At 40.1% G+C, this 23,362-nt stretch overlaps 1 protein-coding gene across 1 annotated transcript in view; it reads left to right on the top strand.

Annotated features, from left to right (window-relative positions):
- Nucleotides 1–23,362, top strand: part of LRP1 (LDL receptor related protein 1) — a 2,772,300-nt gene that overhangs the window by 2,735,189 nt on the left and 13,749 nt on the right. The window contains exons 87-88 of the mRNA XM_044083629.1: nt 10,264–10,354; nt 16,195–16,339. Of these exons, the coding sequence (XP_043939564.1) occupies nt 10,264–10,354; nt 16,195–16,339 (236 nt within the window). The remainder of the gene's footprint in view (nt 1–10,263; nt 10,355–16,194; nt 16,340–23,362) is intronic.

Raw genomic sequence — 23,362 nt, 5'->3', positions numbered from 1 at the left:
GGCTGAACTCTTAACTCAGGGCTGGCATGACCAGACAGGAGGAGATGGTAACCACACACACAACAATCCCAGTCCCACATAGACCTACCACAACTGCAAACCAAACACATAAAAACATACTCGGAGGCTCTAATAAAAAACTTACCACAACAACAGAGGCTCCCAAAGCAGACATTCAAAAATCCACCACCTCAAAACAAAACACATGCAACACATACTTCAATAGTATGTGCCGTGTGTCAACCAATCACAGCCCTTAAGGCCAAACACCTTGCCTGATACACTAGTAATAGGTGACTCTATAGTCAGACACACTGATGTCCCACTGACCAGGCTGAACAAGGAGAAGGTGACTGTGAGCTGTCTATCGGGAGCTAGGATCTGCCACATAACACATGCACTCAAGTCACTCCAAAGCAAATACAAATATGACTCCGTCATTGTCCATGCTGGTGTGAATGACCTGAGACGTACCTCCCTAGACTACATGAAAAGAGACATAGAGGAGCTCTCCGATTATGTAGCCCAGGCTGGTATGACCCTGACCCTGAGCAGCATCTTTCCCTCACCAAGAATGATACCACAATACAAAGACAAGATGATCAGCTTTAATAATTGGCTCAAGTACTGGTGTCATTCTAAGGGGATCCAATGTCTGTCTGCCTGGGATGACATGTTGGACAAGCCACGCTGCTTCGCAAGGGATGGCTTACACCTGTCACATTGGCTAAGGCTCTTGCCACCCTCATAGTGCCTTTTTTAGGCAAGGCTCAAAAGACAAACCCACCTCTTTAGAAAACAAAAATGGAAAAAACTAAGGGTAATGCTGCTCAACGCCAGAAGTCTAAATCTCAAGATGCAGGCACTTGATGCACTCCTCAGCATTGAGAACATCGACGTCTGTGCAGTAACTGAAACCTGGTTCAAGGCTCCTGAGAGCACCCCAGCGCTGCCAGGCTATATCTCGTATCATGCTTTTCGGCCCCAAAACCCGGGCCGAACCACAAGGAGGGGAGTGTCCATATTCATCAAGGACACCCACACCTCCAGGTTAGTAGCAACACATGAAGCATCAGAGACCATACAGGTGCAACTAACCATAGGCAAAACTGCTATACAACTGGTAGCATGTTACAGACCACCCTCCCAATCTCAAGAACCCCACTCAGCCTTCCTGAAGACATTGGAGGATATGAATGTATCACAAAATACCATCATACTGGGAGACTTCAACTACCCAAACATAGATTGGGTACATTACTCTAGCCCTAATACCCTAGCCCAAAGGTTCCTGGAATTCATAAATTCAAATGCACTGGAACAACTAGTCACCTCTCCCACTAGGGGAGATAATATACTAGACCTGATCATCACAAACATGGGGACAAAATGCTCCACACCGGAAGTATACCCCTCACTAGTGAGATCTGACCATAAAATAATCACCCTGGATATACATATCCCACCTCCACCCCCAGCACAAAAGACCACAGTGAAAAACTTCTCAAAAGCAGACTTCACTCTTCTTAAGACTGAGATGGTATCCTTTAAGCCCACTGTGCCAGTGGATACCACATCCCACAATGCCGAATCCTTCACAAATGTTTTCTATGGACATCTCCAAGAATGCATGGATCATGCAATCCCAAATAAATCCAAGTCCCTCTCCACCAAAGGTAAGCGTCCTGTCTGGTGGACCTCAGCCCCAAACAAATTGTATAACAAAAGAAGGAAGCTACTGCACGTCAGAGCAAAATCCCATGAAGGGAGGACATCCCTGATCAACATTAGCAGAAAACTACGTTCTCTCATAAAAACATCCAAGGCCAACTTTGAGAGAAAAATCGCTAAGGACACTAAAGATAACCACAAAGCCTTCTTCAGCTATGTTAGAAACCTGGGCGAAAACCCTCAGATATGCTCAGAGATGGTTCACAACAACAAAAAATACACTGAACCCACAGATATTGCCAACATTCTGGCTGACAGGTTCAGTGCAAATTTCTCCCCTCCCTCACCCCCAAAAGAAGAAATACTTATCCCAGCTGAATGTAATCTCCCTGTCATCTCAGATGTCCAAGTGAGAACCACCCTAAACAAAGCAAAAAACACAGCATCAATGGGACCTGACGGTATCCCAGGTTGCGTGTTACGTGAACTCCAAGAGGAGCTAAACCCACACATAAAAATGCTATTTAACCTTAGCCTTACTTCGGGATATGTACCAGAACACTGGCGCACAGCAACAGTGGTCCCACTCCACAAAGGGGGTGCCTCTACAGACCCTGGAAACTACCGCCCCATAAGCTTATCCAGCCTGGTCTGCAAAGCTATGGAAAGAATCATTATGGAACTCATAAACAGAGACATAGGGGACCTACAGACACTTGACCCCACCCAGTTCGGCTTTGTAAAGGGCAGATCCTGCCTTTTAAACCTGTTTGACTTTTTCAAAACAGTCACTAGAGCCATTGATGAGGGCAAAGCGGTCCATACAGCATACCTGGACTTGGCTAAGGCCTTCGACACAATACTCCACTCAGGCATCATAGATAAGCTCAGCAGCTTAAAAGTAAACCCTTATGTCACTAGATGGGTTGCAAACTGGCTAAAGGACAGAACCCATAAAGTTAAAATCGCTGGAGCAATGTCAGACTCAAAGCCAGTCACAAGTGGTGTCCCACAGGGATCTGTCCTGGGACCCCTCTTGTTCGGCATTTATTTCTCAGATGTTAAAGCAAACATGGGAGGGCTGTGGCTGACAAAGTTCGCAGATGACTGCAAACTAGGCGCCATAGTCGATACACCAGCAGACGCATACATCCTACAAAAAGGCCTCACAGAAATGGATAACTGGTGCCGGAGTCACGGCCTTAAACTAAATGCCAAAAAATGTATAGTCATCCCCTTTGGGAAAAACAAAGTACCCACAAATTATCACATAGACAGCAACCCACTGAGTACGGAAAGTAATCAGAGACCTAGGGACCCAAGTCGACAGCGACCTCTCATTTGACACCCACGTTGCCAAAGTGGTTAGAAAAACATTCTACCTTGCACACCTCATCATGAAGGGATTCACATCCAGATCCAAGGATGTCATTGTACCCCTATATTCCTCCCTCATCAGACCCATGAATAGAGTACAATGCCCCATTTGGTATGTACCTCACCCGGCATTTGCAACAGCTGGAGAGACCACTAAAGTACCTCACCAAGAGGATCAAGGGTTTCCAACATATGTCTTATTCTGCCAGACTAAAGAAACTTCAGCTCTATTCAGTAGCATACCGCCTGCTCAGAGGTGATCTCTGCCTGACGTGCAAGGCCATGTCCAATCAGGATCTTTTGGACATGCTCCACCTCAAAAAATCCAAATCCTTCAGGACCACGAGAGCTAAAGACTTAAACCTCGGCACAAGTATGAATAGGACATGCTGGAGGGATAGATTCATAACCCAGAGGCTTCCCATGCTTTGGAACAAGATCCCAGTTCGTATTAGGCAGAGCCCCTCACTGACTCTCTTCAAGAGAAATCTTGATGAATGGATGGGAGATCGTAAGTTTACCCCAGGGGTCACATCTGTGTCACTGCTAGACAGGGGCACAGTAAACTAATTCTATTATATAAGGGGGGACCTTCATTGTGTCACTACAAGACAGAGGCACAGTATTCTAAATTTATTCTGTACATTTTTTGTACCATTTCATGGGGTGGCAAAAGCCACATCACTATGGCTAGGCTTACAAATGCCACAGAGCAGATAGCCTAGTACTATACTATGAAACTATGAACAAGTTGGAAAGCATACTTTGCAATGTGGTTTTGATTCTTTGGAGGCCTCCTGCAGGGCCGCAGTTACTGGATCTGTGATTAGGAGGCATGCGTGGTTAAAGGAACAAAATTTGCCTGATCATGTTAAAGCTAAATTGCTAGATGCACCTTTATAGCATGATTCTCTGTTTGGTATTAAGGCAGAAGAGGTTTTAAAAAAAATGAAAGACAAAGCTAAGTCTATGCAAACTGTTAAAGACGACTTGTAAGTGCAGCCACCAAGATTCAGTAGACACTGGCCTACAAAAAAATTGGTCCTTTCCTGTGTCAGACAGAGCTCAAAGGGGCAAATCCAGACGCCCTAAGGGTTCCAGATACCAGGCGCAAGACTCATACAGGTCAAAGCAATGGGGGCACATCCATCTCCAAATCTGGAGGAGATAAAGCGCAAACCTACAGAAAGAAATCCCAATGACTTCCCTCTGCCTACACTAAGCACTTATCTTTTGGCAGCCCCCATAGGGGGAAAATTAGCACTTTTTGCTCAAAATTGGCAGTTAATAACCCAGGACAAGTGGGTACTAAACATCGTATCACAGGGATACAGATTCCATTTCCACACTCTGCCCAATGGCAAATGGTTGATCAAATCTGCCAAAAAATCAATGGGCAGAGGCACAGAAACAGGTTATGTCCCTCATGGAAATGGGGGCCATTCAGACAGTACCAGAACAGGAAAAAGGACAAGGTTTTTACTCAAGACTGTTCTTGGTACCCAGAAAGGACAAGGCCTGGTGGCCAATACTGGATTTATCGATTTTGAACACATACCTGCACATTCCAAAATTCAAGATGCTGACTTTGCAGCAGCTTCTGCCCATGCTGGGCAAGAAAGCTTGGCTGGTGACTTTAGACCTAAAAGAGACATACCTGCATGTCCCAATAAGACAGTCGTGCAGAAGATACCTCAGATTCAAGGCAGGCTTAATGCATTACCAATTCTCTGCACTGCCCTTTGGCTTATCTACTGTGCCCAGGGTCTTTACAAAGTCCCTGGCACCAGTAATTGCATTTTACAGACAAAGAAGTATACAGATATATCCATACTTGGATGACTGTCTCATTCAAGCAGAGAACAAGGATACTCTTCTTCGAACACCTGGCATTTGTGAAAAGGCTTCTAACATGCCTAGGGTACACAATAAACAAAAAGAAATCACAACTGGTACCCTCTCAAAAGATAACATTCCTGGGTGCAAGCTTGAATACAACTGCCCAGATGGCTTACTTCACGCCAGACAAACAAAGGCAACTGACTACTTACTTCAAACTGATAGCAACAAAAACCCAGTCTTCTGCAAGACAAGTTCTGCAGGCTCTGGGCATCATGGCATCCTGCATCCCGCTAATTCCATATGCAAGACTGCATATGAGGAAACCTCAATGGTACCTAAAAAGTTTATGGAGTCAACATTCACACAGTCTGGAAACAATGATTCCTCTCATTCCCTGCCTGCAACAGGAGTTTCTGTGGTGGGCAAAGGCCTGTCACCAAAACATGGGATGGCCCTTCACTCTACCCCCTGCCAGCCAAACCTTAACAACAGACGCATCAGATTATGCCTGGCGGGGCCCACATGGCAGAAAGATGCATTCAGGGCATATGGGCACCAAAACAAATGCATCTACATATCAACCAGAAAGAGATGGTAGCTGTTCAAAATGCCCTAACAGCCTTCAAGGACTTACTTCATCCAGGACAACTACTGATAAAGACTGACAACACCACAGTCATGTGGTATATAAACAAGCAAGGGGGCATACACTCATACCCCCTTTGCAGATTAGCCATGACACTGTGGGACACAGCTTTGACCTACCAAATACATCTTCAAGCTCAGTTCCTGCCAGGAAAACAAAACACTCTGGCAGACGATTTAAGCAGAAATCTTATGGATCCTCACTAGTGGAAACTAAATCCACAAGTCTTCAGCATGATAACAGAGAAATGGGGAAGCCCAGACATAGATCTATTTGCCTCTCCTCAAAATTATCAATTGAAAAGATTCTGCACAAGGACTTATCACAGACAAGCATGGAAAGTGGACGTCCTATCTCTCAGTTGGAAAAAACAGTTTACGCCTTTCCACCTCTGCCTCTTCTACCCAAGGTCCACCTAAAAGTCAGACAAGAGAAGCCAAAGATGATATTAATTGCCCCGGACTGGCCCTGCCAATACTGGTACCCAATCCTAAGGAACCTGTCTCAATACCCTGCTTGGACCTTGCCTCAAAGACAACTACTGTCCCAACAAAACAATCAGATCCTGCACAATCAACTACAGACTCTGAACCTGGCAGCATGGCTAATCATGTAATCATACCAACGGCACCTCTCAGTAAAGCTGTGATGGATGTCATTTTGGAAGCCAGAAGGCCTAGTACTAGAAAATCTTATGCTGACAAATGGAAGAGATTCTGTGCTTGGAATCGAGCACAAGGAACTGATACAGCAGAATCATATATTTCTCAGATATTACAATACTTGACTGAGATGCTTGACAAAGGCCTATCTTTCTCATCAATCAAAATCCATGCCTCTGCCATTTTGGCTCATTACAATACAGAGCCACCAATCTTCTCTAATCCTTTACTAAGGCAGTATCTTAGAGGAGTCAAAATTTAAGGCCTCCTAGATCACCACTACCTGCATGGGACCTCAATTATGTGTTGGAAAAGCTCACCCTGCCTCCATTTGAACCAGCTGCAACCGCTGATATACAGTTCTTATCGTGGAAGTCAGCTCTGCTACTAGCAATTACTTCTGCAAGAAGAGTTTCAGAGCTACAGGCCCTCATGGCTGTAGAGCCTTTTTATCATATTTCACCCAGACAGGGTGTCTCTGAGGACAAATCCTACCTTTATGCCTAAGGTGGTTTCCAGTGTGGCTCTTAACCAAACAATTCATCTGCCAACCTTTTATTCAAATCCACAGAATAAAGGGGAGAGAATTCTGCATTCCTTGGACGTACACAGACAGCTAAGATTCTACTTGAGCAGGACAAAAGCTCTAAGAAAAACTGAGCAATTACTAGTGACATATGCTACAGGATCAGAAGGAAAGGCTACTTCAAAGCAGACAGTTTCAAAGTGGATAAACTACTGCATCCGTTTCTGCTACTTACACCATGGTAAACCTGTGCCCAAGGGCATTAGGTCTCATTCCACCAGAGCTGCAGCTGCTTCAGCAGCCTTTCTCAGAGGAGTATCAACCAAAGACATCCTAAAGGCTGAAAATCGACAAACTGCAAGGAACCACCATGAAAATAAAATGTAGAAATTTAATATGAAACGAGCGCTTTCACGCACACACAGGTGCGCTTCATCAGGTTACTACTTGTAGTTCTGTTTACACCTTTACAAAGCATTACCATTTGCCTCTCTACTCTAAGTCCAGAGCAGGCTTTGCCACTACAGTGCTGCAGGGCCTTATAGCCGCACCTAATGCTGTTTAGCTCCAGCCTGCCAACCATAGCTTTGGGATTCTACCCAAATGTAATGACTGCAACAGTGAAACACAAAGAACATAGTACAGTTGTGTACACTTACCATAAATGTAGATGTTTGAGTGTATTCACTGTTGCAGTCCAGGTTACCCTCCCGCCATCCCCCTGTGATTCTAAAGTTTATCTTTCCTTCTCTATCCTCTACAACCTATGTGGTGTATTTGCTTGTAGATGAAGGTAAAGTTTATTTTTTGATGCATGTGTATATATATATATATATATATATATATATATATATATATATATATATATATTATTGCTACCTATTTGGAGGCACCTGACATCGGGGGCAAGAAAAACTAAAGAAAATGGCGTTGGCTGCATGTTTTATACCCCTGATGACCTGACGTCATGGAAACGAAGACAGCAACCGACGCAGGACCCAAGACTTTGGAATTCAGGCCGACTGAGGGCAACCTGCCAGCAGATTACCCAAATGTAATGACTGCAACAGTGAATACACTCGAACATCTACATTTATGATAAGTGTACACAACTGTACTCTTTGGGCTCAAACCAAAGGGCAAGTAAACCTGTCCTATTATTTCTCGGGTTATTTCACCACTCTTTCAGATTCCAACAGCTGAGACAAAACAAAAGCTTTTGAAGGGGAAGATTCTAAGTGACGATGCTGTAGACGTAGTCGTAGTTTTGGTTCCTGAGACGTGCATTTTCACCATTCCAGTCAGACTAAATCTGCACAAATTTTGCTGTCTCTCTTGCCATGTCCTGATGAAATCTCCCAAGATGTGTTATCCTTGTTTTGGAAAGAGAAGTTTGTGCACGTTTTCCCGATTCTCTTTTATTCAGACATTTGTGCTGAAGGTTTAGTCAGAGAAATTGAATATTTCTGTAGCACATTTCTGGCCAAGACCGATCTGGTTGCCTGATATTTCCCCTAGGTGTCTTAAGGCCAAGTACCAGTGATTTCCCACTCCTTGGAATGTCATGTCCCAACAGGGAAGATTAGTGCATCATTCTACTGTCAGGTCTGTTAGAATCCAACTATGGCTTAGGAACAGATAGCTATACTTGAATCTGGAAAGTGTGAATCTCTACTTGTGAACTGGAATAGTTTTGTTACAACTACTTAAGCACTTGAATGCAAACACTTTGCCTTTTGAACTGCTCTCGTTGGTGTTGGTTAGAGATTAGTCTTACCCATCCCACAGTCGATAATTCTATATTACCTCTGGTGAGAATAACTGGGATCATACCATAGGTAATATGGGGGGATCCATGCATGAGATAAAGCATTTATGAGCTGCCTCTGTCCATTAGTGGTACAGGGGCCAGTCCTGTGGTAGACTTTGTTTCCCATCCATAGATGCAAGTTGCAGTTGAAAATGGACATGGATGAATTTTGTTTTATGTGGATAGGGAGTCTGTTCCAGAGCGATGGTATCGTCTGCAAGATATACCTGGCCCTCCAAACTATTCTGTTGATGCTGCAGAAGAAGTTTAGATCCCTAGACCGTGTATTTCTGATGTCACTTAAGTTGGGAGGAAGGCTTGTATGCCAGACATACTGGTCACATCGTAACAGTCTGTAGAATAAGTGAGTATAGTGACAGGGATTTGAGCTGGTCCATGTGGGACTTGTTGTTCAAGCCTTGTATCCTATTAGTAAAATATTTCTGTGAATAGTCCAGTTGTTGCATGTGTCTGGACAGAGTCATGCCAAAGGGGTCATTATATTCAGTGAGTGGCCTAATGAAGGCTGAGCAAAGGGGGACAGTGACACCCCCCTATCTAGACACAATCCCTTTGTTTATAAACTGTGCAGTATAGTAGGACTTTGACAACAGTTCTTTTAATTAATGTATTCAATTTGTTAGACGATTGAGACACTAGGGTCCACTTTCTGCCACAAAGTGGATTAAAGCAGCTGGATTGTTTGCTGGTCTCATGAATGTTAAGTCTGCTGTTCAGTTCAGCATGTTTCTAACTGTTATAGGGGCATGTGTGAAAGTTCAACGTGTTTCTGTTACAGGGGCATGTGTGAAGTCTGTTGTTCAGTTCAACATGTTTCTAACTGTTATAGGGGACTGCTTATTCTACAGCATCCATTCAGAGACCTTGTTCCCACCTGGAATCTTATCTTTGTTTTAGAGGCATTGAGTCTTCCTTTTTTGATCCACTAAGTTGTTGTGAAATAAAATACCATTATTGGAAAACTCTTCCTTGTTGCATTTACTTTTGCCAAGAGCATTTCTTACCATAGTTTACTTTTAATCAGCTTATATATTTTGCTGTACGTTGTTCTTAATATCTAATAGATTTAAAGCAGTCCTCCACAGTTAATATTAAACAAATTCCTGCTCAGTATTTGATCTTAACAGTTTCCCTTCAGTAGCTCAGGTATCTTTGTTTCCTTTCCCTGAATGGTATTATGATCATACTGTCAAACATACTGTTTTTATTTCTCTTTTACCATCTTAAAGCAAGGACCCTTTAAGTTTCATTTGTGATTTGAGTACTCAAGTGAAAGAAAGACTTGTATTTGTTTGCTTCAGTGGAGTATCATTACATGACATTTTCATTTCAGCAATCTGGATTACTGATCATATTTTTGTCAGAAACTGCAGCTTTGATAATATATTCAGATGTGGAAGCTGAGTGTATACAAGTGGCACTACATTGACTGTTTCCTTGGCTTTTTTATTATTTTATCTGTTACTGCTTAAAAACTTTTGCAGTTGTTGTAAAGATACCCAACAACTTATCAGTGACATGTGAACTGCACTTAACTTATTTATATATGGTTGTTCAAGTACAGAATTCCACACTGGTGGTAACGTTCTGCAATAAAGTATAAGGCACTGATTTTGTCCAGGCAATCCAGTTAAATGAAGCTGGAGAACTGAAGAGAAAGGTATACTATTGTGGCAGATCTCTGATTTCTTCTCCCTTTATTTTTCAGGCACTGCTTCCATTGTGATCCCAATAGTTTTGTTAATTCTTGCAGCACTTCTTGTTGGAGCCATATTGTGGTATAGGAAAAGAACAAGTGGGTAAGTGTTAGCGTTTCATTGTTTGGTCAGACATCAGCAGAGGTATTGTTTTCATGAGTGTGCATATGTGTACAGACATGTACATACACAAGTATGCGTGTATGTTCATGTATATAGGTTACAAGTGTAGGTTCCTGCAGATGTCTTTGTCCACACACAAGATGTTAGAATAATTTCTGCAAGTTTTTTCTGCATTATTAAATCCAATCCTTACTAGTGTGTACGGTATTGCCACATCAGCCAGCTTCTATCCTAAAACAAAACAAAAAGGCCATTAAAATGGAAGACGTTCACACTGTCCCAGACTGAATGTAAGAATCTTTACCTTTTTTATAAATTTATAAATTTATTTCAGTGCACCAAAGTCATTTATTTACAAAGAATAGTTATTGTAGCTCTTGATTAAACTATCACTGAACTTGAAGCTATTAACTTGCATTTGCAGTATGACTGCCAAAGACAAAGATCTTCATTTTGGTGTAAATACTTACCAAATGATTGGTCATTTAGCCTCACAGACAGAGGAGGATAATGACATTCTGCTTTTGTTTCTGTCAGATTTTTGTGAGTCATAGAAAGAGGTTTGAGTTTTTGAGATGCACAGTTGGGAGTTTTGATGAAGGTGAAGTTGTCCTTTGACTGTGACTCGTAGGAGACCTGGAGAGTAACTGATGAAACACATTCATGCTGTTAACAGTGCTATGCTTCTTTGTAACTTTCTACACTTGGCTGTGGCAATAAGTTGATGAGTCTGTTACAGTAACAGCTGAGGTAGGGCAAGTATTTTTAAGTGTACCAGACCTAAAAATACATTTCCAGAAGCATGATTAAATAAATTGTGTAAAATTGCCACTCTTTAAATGTTTGGTGCATTTAAGCACCTACATTTCATAGTCTAGGCCGAGCGACATGATATTCTTTATTTTTAGTGACAGATGCAAACTTAACTCTGTAAGTATTGATTAGTGTTAAAGGTTACTAGCAATTCTTTCTCAGGAGCAATGCATCCTGCTTATTAGAGACAAGAATTAGTATTGCCAAGTTTCTGTTGAATACTTTTGCCAAAATAGCCATGCAAAGCAGCAAGTTGCCTTTGATATGGGGGGGGGGGGGCTATTCATAGATGTATAGCACTGTGCAGAAGTACTCCTTAACGCAATCAAATGTTTTAAACTGTAATCTTAGTGTCACAGAGTATTACTAGATATGTCCAGAAGCATTTCATTTAAAGGCATTATGTAGCCACATTCTTTGAAGATAAGAAAGGTTACAAAACTACCTTATTGCATTAAATAGTGCTTTGCATTTCTGCTTTAACTAGATCAGACCAACTAGGTACAAGTGCGTTTTTTCAGGGTTGACTCAGGAGCAGTAATTTTAACTGCTGTGCTCATAGTTTCACAAAAGAGAAGTGAAGACCGTGGCGTTATACCCAAGATAGCAGGATTAGGTTTCTAATTAGTTCCCAGTCTTAACCTTTTATGCTTTGTTATACATTTCTGATTGGTGCCCAATTGCCAGCTTTGCTAGTTCTGGAAATTCATTCCTTTTAGGGGTCATCTATGGAACTAATATGGCTGTTAAAATACTTAATTTAACTTGAAAACCCTTAAAAAGCTTTCTACTGGGCCAACACTCTTTCGCCTTTTGTTTGGAATAAAACCAGTATTTCAAGATCTTAAGCAGTTTAAAATGTCAGTTATATTAAGGTTTTGAGTTACATTAGCTCTGTCACTTGTAATGAATAGCTCAGTTTTCAGTTTTAAATGGAAATGTGACATTTGCCTTGTGTCTGGTTGCACCTGGGTTCAGTTGTAAATGGCAAGTAAGACTTCTGTCTTGTACTTGGCTGTACTTTATATTTTGTACAGCATGTTGTATATTGTATCCAAGGGGCTGTTTACTCTTTAGTATCCGAGAGACCTCTGATGTTACTCTCTCTTCAAACTCTAAACTGTTACCTTTTCTTTTTCACTAAATCCCTCTCTGTAAACTGCTCCAACAGTCTCCCTTTTAGTAATGGCTCCTTGCTTTCTTTCATAGGTTCATAGTTAAATACTTGGCTATCAATCTGCAGACTATTTCAATCCAAGCCATTAGTCAGGGGTCAGAATCAAGCCCTGTACCTTGTATCTGTGAGGTAAAGACTTTAAGAAGTCATTAGTACCCACCCCTATATCCATCCTGTTGCTTACACACTAGGCATCCTGCATTGCTTTGTAAATACTATTTCTGTTTCTGCTGAAAGTAGTCATTGTGTTAAGTCATTCATTTTGTCATGCCGTATTGTTTTATATGTTATTATATTGTCTATATTTTGTTTTCATTTACTATAAGAATGTGTAATTTTATGGAGCCTTTCTCCACAGGCCACAGCTGGAAAGGGGTCTTGCATGGCCCAGTCATACCATCCCGGTATCAATCATAGATAAAATAAATGAGTGAATATTGTCAGATTTGCACTTGGTAAGATTGTAAGGATGAGGGGGCAGGGTTATTGAATCAGATGGCCATTTAAACAAGTGGAGTTGCATTGTATCACTGTATACTATTATTTTTTTTCTTGTTGCCTTTCCACTCTGTCTCATTTAACCATCAGCCTTTCCCATTTGACTAGAGCCCATTCATTCCCCACCATTCAAGGAGTCCTTTGTATGGAGGTGAGAGCTGCCCAGAGAGGGGCATCACTCAGGCAGTCATGAAGATGTTTGTGCTCTCACTTATATTTCTCAATACAGGCACTGAGACTATATGCAGTCATGGCGTAGTCCACCACTAGTGATTGACATGAGTGCCTACATCACCACAGGAGCCTACTATGCCTTCTTCATGCATGTGTTTGCTCCCATCCGCATGATGATAAGGTTGCCTTGGTAAGCTAAGCCCATTTCCGTAATGCAAAGCCCCTGTGTCACCTGGACACTTTCATGTGCCAAGGCAGCCCAGCAGAGCATCATTCCCCCGTCTTCCCAGCTCCTGCATCTCGTAAGCTAATATTCAAACTCTGGTCATCTGGGTTTTACTCAGGACTTTATCCCCTCTGTGCCACTGATCCAGATGCTTCATTTAGGCTGAGATTTGTTTCTTTTTGTGCTGTGTAACTTTATCCTCTATGCTGCAGACACAGGCAGTGTAGTTACAGATTGTCACTGTTTACACTGTCTAAATGAATGTCTGTGTTTGTCCTTCAATAAAAAAATGAAAGGTACTTGCAAGTCCAGCCATTTTTTCATAGACCATATGGTGGACATTTGTATAGAGCTGGTGGGTTATACCACAATCGTATTTTTTGCCTTTGTATTTCTTTTATTTATATTACTAAACTTATTTAAAAAAACCTTTGAACTGTACTGTACTGTATTGGTCTTGTAGATAGCAGGTAACGTTATGCATATATTACTGCTCAGGTTCCATACTTGATTATTATTCTTATATGGGGTTTACCTACTTCTGAGCTTATTGTTAAGTATGCTGAACTTTGCTATATGTTGTTTTATATAACCAGAATTATTGTGTGTGCTTACATTGTGATTGCTGTATGGCCCAGGTAGTAACTGAAAAGGGGTTTGTACCCCCCCCCCAACAAACCAAAAAAAAACTATACACAGCCTAATGATACGATATCCCATGTGTGACACAGCCTAATGATACGATATCCCATGTGTGACACAGCCTAATGATACGATATCCCATGTGTGCTGTGCTGTGGGGAGGCAAGTGGAATAAGTGGATAGGAATTCAACTGCTTGTTTATTAAGAACTAGTTTTAAAAACCTTGCTGAGGCATGGCACTCTGTTTAAAAGAAGTGACGTGCCATGTGCTTTATTTCTCCCCACATGCACCTCAAATAAGCTGTGAGACAGGTATTTACAGATAGTAGACATTTTTAGTAAATTCTCATATTTTAAAGAATGACAAGTGCACAAACAGTTGTAACACTTTTCATTATCTGTATGCAGTATGCTTTATATACGTTTTTAACAATTACATCCACTCCAGAATTAAATAAATTGTTGAATTCTTGCCTTACCTTAAACTTCAATCCTTCTGAATTTTTTCTGTGTGTATTATTCCCACAAATCCCATTTATTTTTGTGTGCTTTGCTACTTTTTTATTTTAAATGTCTTACCTCCACTTATTTTGTTGCCTTTACAATATTCAGCACTTCAGTTACCTTACAATTGGTTTAGATTTTAATTTCCATCTTGTAGTAATTGTCTCTCTGGTAGCCAGTGGCATTAAACTTAAGGCCTTACTGCATCCTGGTAATTCCTCTCCTACTTCCCAACTCAGAAGAATCACATCCTTAGTTACAAGCATTTCTGACAGAGTACTCTGGGGAAGTTTTAAAATCTGCCGAGTGATTGCATTACTAAACACATGTTCCCATTTACCCACCTCTTTCTTTCCCATCACACCTCCAGCATTTGCTGTATACTTGAGAAAAAAAAAATATCTAGAGTATGTTTGGAGGTATACAAATACCTGTGTAAACATTTACAAGCAAAACTCATAAACATTCTGGACTTTGCACATTTGGAAGCAGTACAGATGTCCTCATTTTGTATACTGTTCTCTGTTATCTCTTCTCAGTTTTTTCTAACCTATTTTGATCAAATGGTTAACATTTTATTTCAGAGTAGACTAAGTTCATGGGGTGTAGTTGCAAGGAGTAGACGTTGTATCATGTGTTATCTTGCCTGTTTAGTCCCACTAAATGAGAATAGGTTTTTGTGCAGCATTAGTGTAGCTAGGGTGGGGAGAAAGGGGCAAACTGGTCTGTGTGCCAAGTGTTGGGGGTAGCAATCAATCAGTTCCAATCACTCTTTAATGCAATACTGGCTGCATTGCACTTCTGGTCAAACCCGAGAGCTGTAGTGCTCAGTATGTGGTCTAAAGTATAGCAACTGCTTGCTAAAGTTTTAAGTAAAAAAAAAAAAATAAAAGTAAAACATGACTGCAGTAATGCTCCATGTGGGGTATAAACTGTAGCAATTGCTTGTTACATTTGTAACAAGCAGTTTGCTGCAGTTTTAAAGAAAAAAAAAACAAGATTTATTTTTTAATTAAAATGTGAGGAGTGGCGTGAGCAGGGACAGGTTGCAGAGATGTGACCTAACTGACTGCATTTCAAGGGCGCGGTACTTGAATGTGAACTCTCTCTTCACTCGAAGAGCTGAGGGGAAGTGTGACCTAACTGACTCTGCATTTCAAGGGCGCGGTACTTGAATGTGAACTCTCTCTCTTCACTCGAAGAGCTGAGGGGAAGTGTGACCTAACTGACTCTGCATTTCAAGGGCGCGGTACTTGAATGTGAATTCTCTCTCTCTTCACTCGAAGAGCTGACGGGAAGGACATTAATTCATGAGATTGGCACAGGGCTGTGCTTGAGCCAGTTACAGGTCTGCGTGGCAACCCCTTAAATCCTTGGCTGTGTTAGTCCAGTAAACCCAAGATCAAGTAGCAGCCAGCACGTGATTGTTTAAATTATCTCATCCTTCAGTGGCGCCACTTTTGGAATAAGGAGGCCTAAATACTTGTCCTTTTACATGGGAATAAAAGTAATGACTGCTTTGAGATGGAGGAAGAATTGATTTAGTAACAAACCAGTGTAACTCTAAAGCCTTACCTCATGGAGCTTTTTCAGAATTATTGCATATTAGCGAAAACTAAGGCCAGAAATCACAAGTACAGGTGCATCTATGGGCCAAGAAAACATATTTTTGTTTAACAGTGTTAGATATAAAACAAAAGAAAGTAGCTGTCTTCCTAAATTTGTCTCTTTGGATTTAAAATAAATTCCAGGTGTTAATGTGCTCTCTTCCTTATGCGTTGCAGTGCTAAAGGGTTCCAGCACCACCGAATGACGAATGGAGCCATGAATGTGGAGATCGGCAATCCAACCTATAAGATGTATGAAGGGGAGCCAGATGATGATGCTGGGGAGTTGCTGGATGCAGATTTTGCATTAGACCCTGATAAGGTAACTACATTTCTTTTACAGCAGCAAATATGAAAATAAGACATATGTAGGAGGAGATGGTTTCCCAGAACACTGGTGGCTTTGCAGGCACTTTCATATTCAACGGAAACTGAGTCAGGACTGCTCTGATCCTACTTAGCCCATCACTTGTTCACGTGTCCCCGTTTAAATTTCTTAAACTTACTGTTAAATGTATAAAATATCTTCTATATCTACTTCTTGTTTTTTTTTTTTTTTTTTTTTTTTTGTGTAACAATTACTTATTGTCTGTTTGTATCTGTCTTGGAGCTTTTCTCTCCGGGCCTCTACTGAAAATGGGCATATATCCAGCTAGACTAGCCCGGTCAACAAATGTAAAATAAATAAATAACAATAACCTGTTTGTTTTCATACTTTTACAAATATATGGGTTTGATTACTTCAAAGTGTCTGTATCGCATATATGCACACTCGCACACAATCTCTCTTAATGCATTTGCCCAAAGTTGCAGTAGCCTGTACTTCAAGATGTTAAGATGGGTGGTCCTGTTTGTTCATATGATGACAGTTCCTTATGAAGTACTGATTTGTTGGAAAGTATTTGTGTTTTAAATTCTCTTGTCAAAGACGGGTGTATCTTCAGTGTTTGTCTTTTCACAGCAGATGTTCCTTTTTGCTGATTCCAGTTTATTAATTTTCTTTTTTGCAAGCTGCATGGCTATTACTGTACTTGTTTGCAGATGGCTTTAGTATTGCCACAGCTTTTCAGATATGATGCTTTGTCAGTGCTTCTGTAGTCAAAGGTAGAGTACCAAACAGCAGTCAAGCTCTTGATTTAAAACAGTGTATCAAGTTTTGATAGAAGATTGCGTGTTGGACTCAAGTGAACATGATTGCAGCTTTAAACTGTGTGGTCTTTGTCCCCGAGGGTACTCTTTTATCATTATTTTATTTGTTTCTATTTTTTTTTTAACCAAGTTAATCCCACTAAATCAAAGGCCCTTGTACAGGTGAGATCACCTCCTCATTCAAAACCAATGAAATGTTTGTGGTGAGATTCATTATTTCTCAGGGACTGCACATAAATCAGATGCTGCGCCTGCTGCTGTCAGTCTGAACTGGAACCCTAAGGTTAGTATTTTCCATAGTTAGTCAGCTGAGGTCCTACACTGTGTTGAAAGAGTCATTAATGACTGAGCTTCAGTTGTGGCTTGGACCTATGATTTTGTTATCCTTTGTTTCACAACTGTCAGTAAAATAGTTATTAGCTGTTTAATATGTTTTTGAGTTTTTAGTTTTGTGCCCCAACTTAGATAATAATCTTTTTCTGCCAAGATCCATCCTTTCCCTAGGAGCTTTTGAACTAATTCTTGTCTTTCAACCCTCTGAAATTCCAAAAATGTTTCCAGTTCCCTAATGATCCTTGTTTATGTTGCCAGCAACTCTCACTAGTTCCAGGGAACGTATTGTTTAACCAGGCAGAGGTATAAAATTATTTGTGTAAACACTTCCAGCCAATATCCAAAACCTTCTCGATTTGGTTACCTTGTGTGGGACAATGATTGTCTCTCTCTCTCTCTCTGTCTTTCCATTTCTTTTTGTTGTATTTTCATTTACCACCTGCCTGCTGTCACTTCAGTGTTTACTAATGGCTTTTTTCCCTACCCATAATCACTGCTCTGTACACTCTACTAATTAAGCCCTGCTTAATTAGTAGATTATACAGAGCAACATTCTTATGTTGGCTTCTTGTGTCTGCCTTGAATCAGTAATTAAATTATTGCTGGAATTTTTTCATCTGTCCTTTCTCTCAAAAATCATATTTTTCTAGAAGTTTCTGTAATCTCATGAATTTAATCTAGTCTGGTAGTTATTTATCTAGGGCTTTACTCCACTTTAACCCTTGTCCTAAATTGGATTTAATCAAATCTTAATTATTTTTATGTAGCCCTTTGGGAGTGTGGGGGCTGGTCTGCTGGTGTATAGTGTTTTTTTTGTATTTTTGTTTTTTATATATAGAGGAAGTCTAATGACTTTAGTTTGATGATGGCTCAAACAAGACACAGTCTTAAGAGCCTTTGGTTTAGAAGAACTTCAGAACTGATGTGACCTGCTTACACTTTCTGACTACATTGTAATCTGGAGTAAACTGCTTGGTACACATCCTTGAATAAAGATTGCCTGATGCACAGTAGTTGCTGCAGCTCTGTATCCTTCAGGATGATGGATTTTCATGGTAAAACTACTCTCCTGTTCCACATTAGTAGATAATCTTCAGATTATGTTGTTAGGTGGAAGATGAACTCTATCAGTGTGATTTTTTTTTATTATTTAAAGAATTCAAGTAGGAAGGCCTTTGCCCTCAAATGAGTCGGAATGATGTGCAGCTAAAGCCTTTTAGCTGAAGAACTCCATTGTGCAGCCAGAGGATAATTCTGCTCACGACTGGTGTAACTGTGTTGCATAACTTTCCTTTCTGCACCTTGTATGCTGTTTTTGTTGTCTTTTGGCATTGGTGATTGTTCTGATAGTAGAGGTTTATAAGCTGTATTTTATTTTATGATCTGTTGTACACTAGAGTGCATTTGTTACGTTAAGATGGGTAATGTATAAGAAGATATTAAAAGCATTTCCTCCCCATCCCTCTGTTTTTGTGTCTTGTTCAGTGTCATCTCCCCACCTGTTTCAAACATTCCACTTCACAAGTATTTAAATAGTTCCCCATCCTACTTCAGAGCTATCAGTCATGAAACTGTCCAAGAACAGTAACAAAACTTCAAGACGCCACCACAGCAAATGTGATACTTAACAAAGTATCAGTGCGATAGATACATAATAATTAAATGTCACCTTAAGTTCTGATGTAAATGGCAGTACACCCAAATTCCACCACGATAACAGTGTGCCGTTGAGCACTTCAGTTCCAAAGTTAAAAACAATGCATCAGCGTATCATTAAATGCTTAACGGCTGAAAGCTTCTGTTTTTATTTTGTGATGGAATAAAGAGTTTAACGATATAGCATTGGCGTGGTGATATTTGGCCGCATTGTCATTTCCAATATGAATTGAGGGTGGTTTTTAACATCGCTTTTACCGTGCTGATGTCCTGGCTTTTAGCCATTAAGCATTTAATGATATGCTGATGCATTGTTTTTATCAACCGCACACTGTTATCGTGGTGGAATTTGGGTGTACTGCCATTTACATCAGAACTTAAGGTGACATTTAATTATTATGTATCTATCGCACTGATACTTTAAGTATCCCATTTGCTGTGGTGGCGTCTTGAAGTTTTGTTACTGGACTACTTTATTTTTCTGCTGGACGCCTTTAACCTGCTTCTGCTGTTTTGTTTGCTTAAACTGTCCAAGAACACTTCAAAAAAAAGGTGTGCGCTTATTGATGCTAATCTGTTTCATCCAAAAGTTCTCAAGCTAAGCAGCACGGTTTCTGCAAAATATCTAACATTTACTGATAATCTGTAATGAGTATCGTACCTTATAGCTTCAAATATGCATTATTTACACCCTGCCAAAGGTAACCTTCCCCTTCCTGTGCTGGGAATTTCCATCTAGTCACAAGTATTTGCTAATTTGCTAAAATATTTACATATTTTTTTTACAACCAAGTGCTTGAACATGTTGCTAAATGTGGTAGTGTCAGTCAACAGTTATTTTATTTACGTTATTAAATTGTGTTAACAAGGTAGGTAAACTAGTCCAAGGAGCTTTTTCAACCATGACCCAGGCCAGCAGACAAGTAACAGGTTAAGTACAGTAACAAATGCAAGTACACACAACAGCTTGCAGTTGAGAATTGGCATATAGAAGCTAACTGTAGAGCACAAAAAAAAACACACTGTCGTATGGTCTATGTACAGGAAAACAAATGGTTGGGAAAATATGTACAACAGTAAAGCAGTGACATTTATAATTGCATATAAGTAGATGCAAAACCCAGGTAAGAAATCATTTAAAACAGTTGTATCATTTAGGAATTGTACAGTATCCAGAGTGAGAAATGTAATTAAGTTGTTAGAAGAGTGGTAAAAGAAAAGGGGGGAACAGATTGTTTTTTATATTGTATAGATCATGTACACATTGGGGTCAGCAGTGTAAATGTCATGCAAATGTGGGATACATGGGCAGATTATCCTACATCTCTGAAGTAGAGCATTTGCTGTCTCTTTCATTTTTCTTTGTAAGTCCTTGATTTCTTTGATTTCATCATGGATTGCATTCCAGATGAGGCTGGTACAAACTTTTGAAGTGCTTTTTCTGTATTAGTCTGTATGGCTCTGTCTTGAGTCAACTAGATGAATCCTTATAGTTTACAGGTTGGTTCTCCTTGGAAAACTGTAGTTTTAGGGGATGACAGTAGCTGTTGTGTAATAGTTTACAGGCAGGTGTAATTAAAAGAAGCTGGGTTCTAGCAGCTACACATAGCCCACAGCGTATGACATTTGGTAGGTGTAGTGCAGTGGTGTTTATATTATTGGGCAGATAAACAAATCTTAAGTGTTTTGTTTTCTGTTTGAAGTTGTATAGAATTGTGAGAAGAGTTCAGGGGTATAATGGGGGTTCCATGCTCAAGTCTAGGTAGTAGCACATTAATTGCTAGTGTGTCTGTAGCTTCGAGTGTCAGTAGATTTGGATAGTCTATGTGCAACACTAAGCTGGTTTAGAACTTTTTACAACACATAGAAATAGCAGTTAATAGGGAAGAATAGGGCTCAAGTGTAATTCCAAAATATTTTTTCTGATGGGGTCACAGAAAATGAATTTCCACAGTGATCATAAATAGCAAAGTTTGTGGTATTTTTTAACTGTTGAAGGTCCCAAATAATAGGTTTGCTTTAATGTTTCATCAGTTTGTTGGCAGCCAGTTCCACAAATGCTTGAAATTTTTTTGTACCATACTTGTAACGATAAGCTCTTAATAGGCTTAATAATGACAAGGATCATCTGCATAAAAAAGACGTGGTCAGAGGAAGATCCCATGTGAATTGTTGATAAAAAGTAAAAAAAAATCAAAACAAGGGGACCTAGTATAGATGAATCCCCCTTGGTCACCAATGGAGTATATCACTGGGTTCATGTGAATGCTACTAATGTGAAGGTGCGGTCTCAGTGGCTCAACAGATAGCATGTCTGTCTTTGGTGCTGTACGACCAAAATGCTGTGAGTTCTAGTCCCACTCCAGGTAACTGGATTGCTGATACTGCAGTGCATCCTTAAGAGAGTTCTGCACACCTGTGTGCGCCTTCTTTCAGATGGGATGCTAAGTCAAGGTCCCATCTGCTTGAATTGGTGGTAGATCATTTGGATGTAAGAGATTCCATGACACCTATTGAAAAGAGTAGGCCAATCTCTTTGATGCCCTGGCCAAATTTCCCATTGTGATATAAATACCATCACTGATCTCTCACAAAAAGAGGACACTAGCCCAGTGGGATTAACCAGGTCAACAAAGGACAAATAAAATAAATAAATGAGGCTATATGTTCTGTCTAAAGATAGCTTTTGAACCATGGAGCAGCTTCAGCAGAGAGTCCACAAGATGATGCTTTATCAAGTAGTAAGCTATGGTCCTTAATCCCAAAGGCTCACTTCATGTTGAGGAAGATAGTAGTAGGGTTGGGAGGGTGGCCTAATGGTTAAGATGTTTGCCTTACAAACACAAGGTACAGGGTTTGAATCTCACAGGGAATAACTGGCTAGGCTTAAAATAGCTCGCAAGGGCAGTTAGCCTAGTACTAAACTATGAACCTACTAACCTATAAGTTAGGAGGTTATCAATAGAATTGATTGGAGAACGTATAGATTGCTGTAAGTGTATTTTATTTAGGGTGGATACTGTGCTGTCAGTCAGGATGTTATATTTAAGACTATATTCCAAAATTTCATTGTAGATAATCCATTGGCCCGTGATCTGTTGCAGTTGAGAGTGATAAAACGTAAAATAAACTATGTGCAATTATGCCAGTAGTAAGCTAGAGTCTAAATGTAACCAAGAGGCGTACTCACTATGTGACTGCTTAGTTTTAATGTTTTTGAGTGAATAGTATGTAATTCTTGGTTTTAAGTACAGTTATTTTTGTCTGAGTGCTTGTACCTGGGATGTAATTTTTGTAAATTAGAAACAAGAATATTGTAATAGTTCATGTAAGGGAATGGAAGGAATAGCACACTGGGAACTAACAAAGAAAGGGGAAGTAGGTTGGATGCAGCATTGTATCTAATCAGGTTTAACATAATACAGAGTAGATAGTGATGCTTCTTACGGAAGTAGTTTGTTGGTGACTGTTTTCAGTTGTATATCAGAAGAGTTAAGGCAGTTGAAGGTATTTTTCTTGCATTTTCTCAAGAAGATAGTTTTAAGTGAGTTGGTTATAATTCTAGTCTCTATACAGTTTAAGGTACTGTAGCAAGCTGCATTGACTGTTAGTCAGCCTTTCAGGCTTTCCGTGTCCTATGCCTGCCTTTAATAACTTTTTCAGTTCTGTTGTAAGCCATGGTGTAACCTTTCCTTGGCAAACGTTTTTTTAAGTGGCTTTCATTCCAACTTCAGCACTGTAATAGCAGTTAATTACCTCATCAGATATAATCAAATGTGGAAAAAGTATGCTGACCAGGGCATTTTTCATTGGAATAAGGTGTACCTTTGAAACTAAGCTAGAGCATTCTTTCAGAGAAACTTCCCTATTATGAATTTTCCTTAGCTGTAATAAATTAATTCAGAAAATAAGTTCATGTGACATAATAATTAAAAGTCAATCTTTGTATAAAAAATTCTTTAAACCATTTTTTTTTCTGTGTAGCTAGATCAACACTTAAAACTTTTTAACATCATTCAATGGTAACTGTAGACAACACACTTAATCAGATGAACGCATCATGTAAAACCTCACCTTCTGATTAGGGGATCAAGAAAAGCAGTAGCCATCAGTGTCCTTACTGCAAGAACATTCTAGAACAGAACACGCACTCCTAGTTCTCATTGAATGCACAAAAGCTGTGCTGCCTCAAATGGCAGTAAATAAA

Source organism: Protopterus annectens, chromosome 9.part0, assembly GCF_019279795.1.
Source record: "Protopterus annectens isolate FY-2018-M chromosome 9.part0, PAN1.0, whole genome shotgun sequence".
NCBI lineage: Eukaryota > Metazoa > Chordata > Ceratodontiformes > Protopteridae > Protopterus > Protopterus annectens.
The sequence above is the reverse complement of the archived record's forward strand: the minus strand, read 5'-3'. Positions and strand labels throughout refer to the sequence as shown.